Below are 1,532 nucleotides of genomic sequence, written 5' to 3'. Positions count from 1 at the left end.
CATACTCGCAAAATAGATACCGTAAAGAGGACCTCGCGACAGACAAACTAACTGGTGGAGGGAACCCCAACAATATCACATATTCAAGCTAAGTCTGGAATGGGTTGGGGACACTGAACACGATAGTTCTTGTGGTTGCCCGTTGTCTGGTGGTAGTTACTGTAGGTAGATCATATTAGTTTGCCAAGGAAATTCTGGTCCCGTGTATTCATTCCTCAATCATTCATTCATTCATCCATCAATAAACCGTGAATCATACTATCGGGTGAACTTGTGGCGCATGCTGTCAAACCGATTCTAACATGGCTGGGTGTCAGTGTGTTTGCATCGTTTATTCGACGCATGATCCACACAGGAAAAAATGTTTCCACGGAAATTGTGACGCACCTTATAGAATCGATATGACAAAATAGTAATTCTCACTCGATACTTGTCCTGAATTTTTGTGTATTGATCAAACTAACACTAGCTGATTACACTATTCGACGCATGATCCACACAGGAAAAAAATGTTTCCAAGGAAATTGTGGCGCAGCTTATAGAATCGATATGACAAAATATTTATTCTCACTCGGTACCCGTCCTGGATTTTTGTGTATTGATTAAACAAACGCTAGCTGATTACAGGGAGTAAAAAACTGTATCGTTGCTTCCTATCCCTTCTTGATGTTCATCGAGTGGCGGCTGGAAGTATACTTACCGTTAATAGTGTTAAATAATGTTAAGAGCAAGGCTCTTCATAACCCACCGATCCGATCAACGATGGTAGTCCCTATCAGGAGGAAATTGATCGAAAACATGAAAGACAGAAGAAGCAAGGCTTGATTGGTACTCACCAGTGTGCAGTCGACCTTAAAAAGACTGTCCGATTAGTTAAGATGCGGTAGTTACATTTGTGACAGCTGCAGCTGGGTCTAGCCGGTCATGACAAGGTTGGTACATGTAGGTCCTGATCACACAGCGAAGGAGGACTAACCGTCGATTCGATTGTCTTTGACAGGCTATGTACGATTTACCTGAGCTTGCGTACTGCACCCTTCTTCGTGTTTGTCAAGCCTTGGTAAACTGACTGAGTCTGGTCAAACCAAACATTGTGGTTTGTCATCAGAACATGTTGGTCAATGGCTGAGTCATTCTTCAATTTAGAATTGCGGTGGATTGCCTGGCACAAATGGTATATGTTTTCCGTGTTCTGCAAGTTCATCTTCAGTTACCTTCTTGTCTCCTCTATGTAGCGCTACAGCCCCCACAACGGACGCCTGACACAAAACGATAAAATCGCAAATGCGATTGTATAGATGTTAATTTTCCAGCATTTTGTTGTGTACAAGTGGATTTTATTTCAGGTATCACAAACATAGGTCGCTCACACACAAATCGGCCAAACCGTCCTTAGTTGTTGGAGGCAGGGTCCCCCCTTAAAAAGGGGAAGGGATAAGACCTCTGTCAACTTTGCGGGAAAATAAGTTCGTCAAAAATTAGCGAAACCACCAGAGACTGTCATTTCGATTTGAACGTGTGGTCGATCTCAC

At 42.8% G+C, this 1,532-nt stretch overlaps 1 protein-coding gene across 1 annotated transcript; it reads right to left on the bottom strand.

Moving 5' to 3' along the window:
• Positions 1-1,018: 1,018 nt before the first annotated feature.
• Positions 1,019-1,204, bottom strand: T265_15820 (hypothetical protein; the record flags this gene model as incomplete). The annotated part of the gene is made up of 1 exon (XM_009179192.1): positions 1,019-1,204. A coding segment is annotated over one exon (186 nt), but the record flags the coding sequence as incomplete, so codon positions are not given.
• Positions 1,205-1,532: the final 328 nt, after the last annotated feature.

Source organism: Opisthorchis viverrini (assembly GCF_000715545.1).
Source record: "Opisthorchis viverrini unplaced genomic scaffold opera_v5_1126, whole genome shotgun sequence".
NCBI lineage: Eukaryota > Metazoa > Platyhelminthes > Trematoda > Opisthorchiida > Opisthorchiidae > Opisthorchis > Opisthorchis viverrini.
The sequence above is the reverse complement of the archived record's forward strand: the minus strand, read 5'-3'. Positions and strand labels throughout refer to the sequence as shown.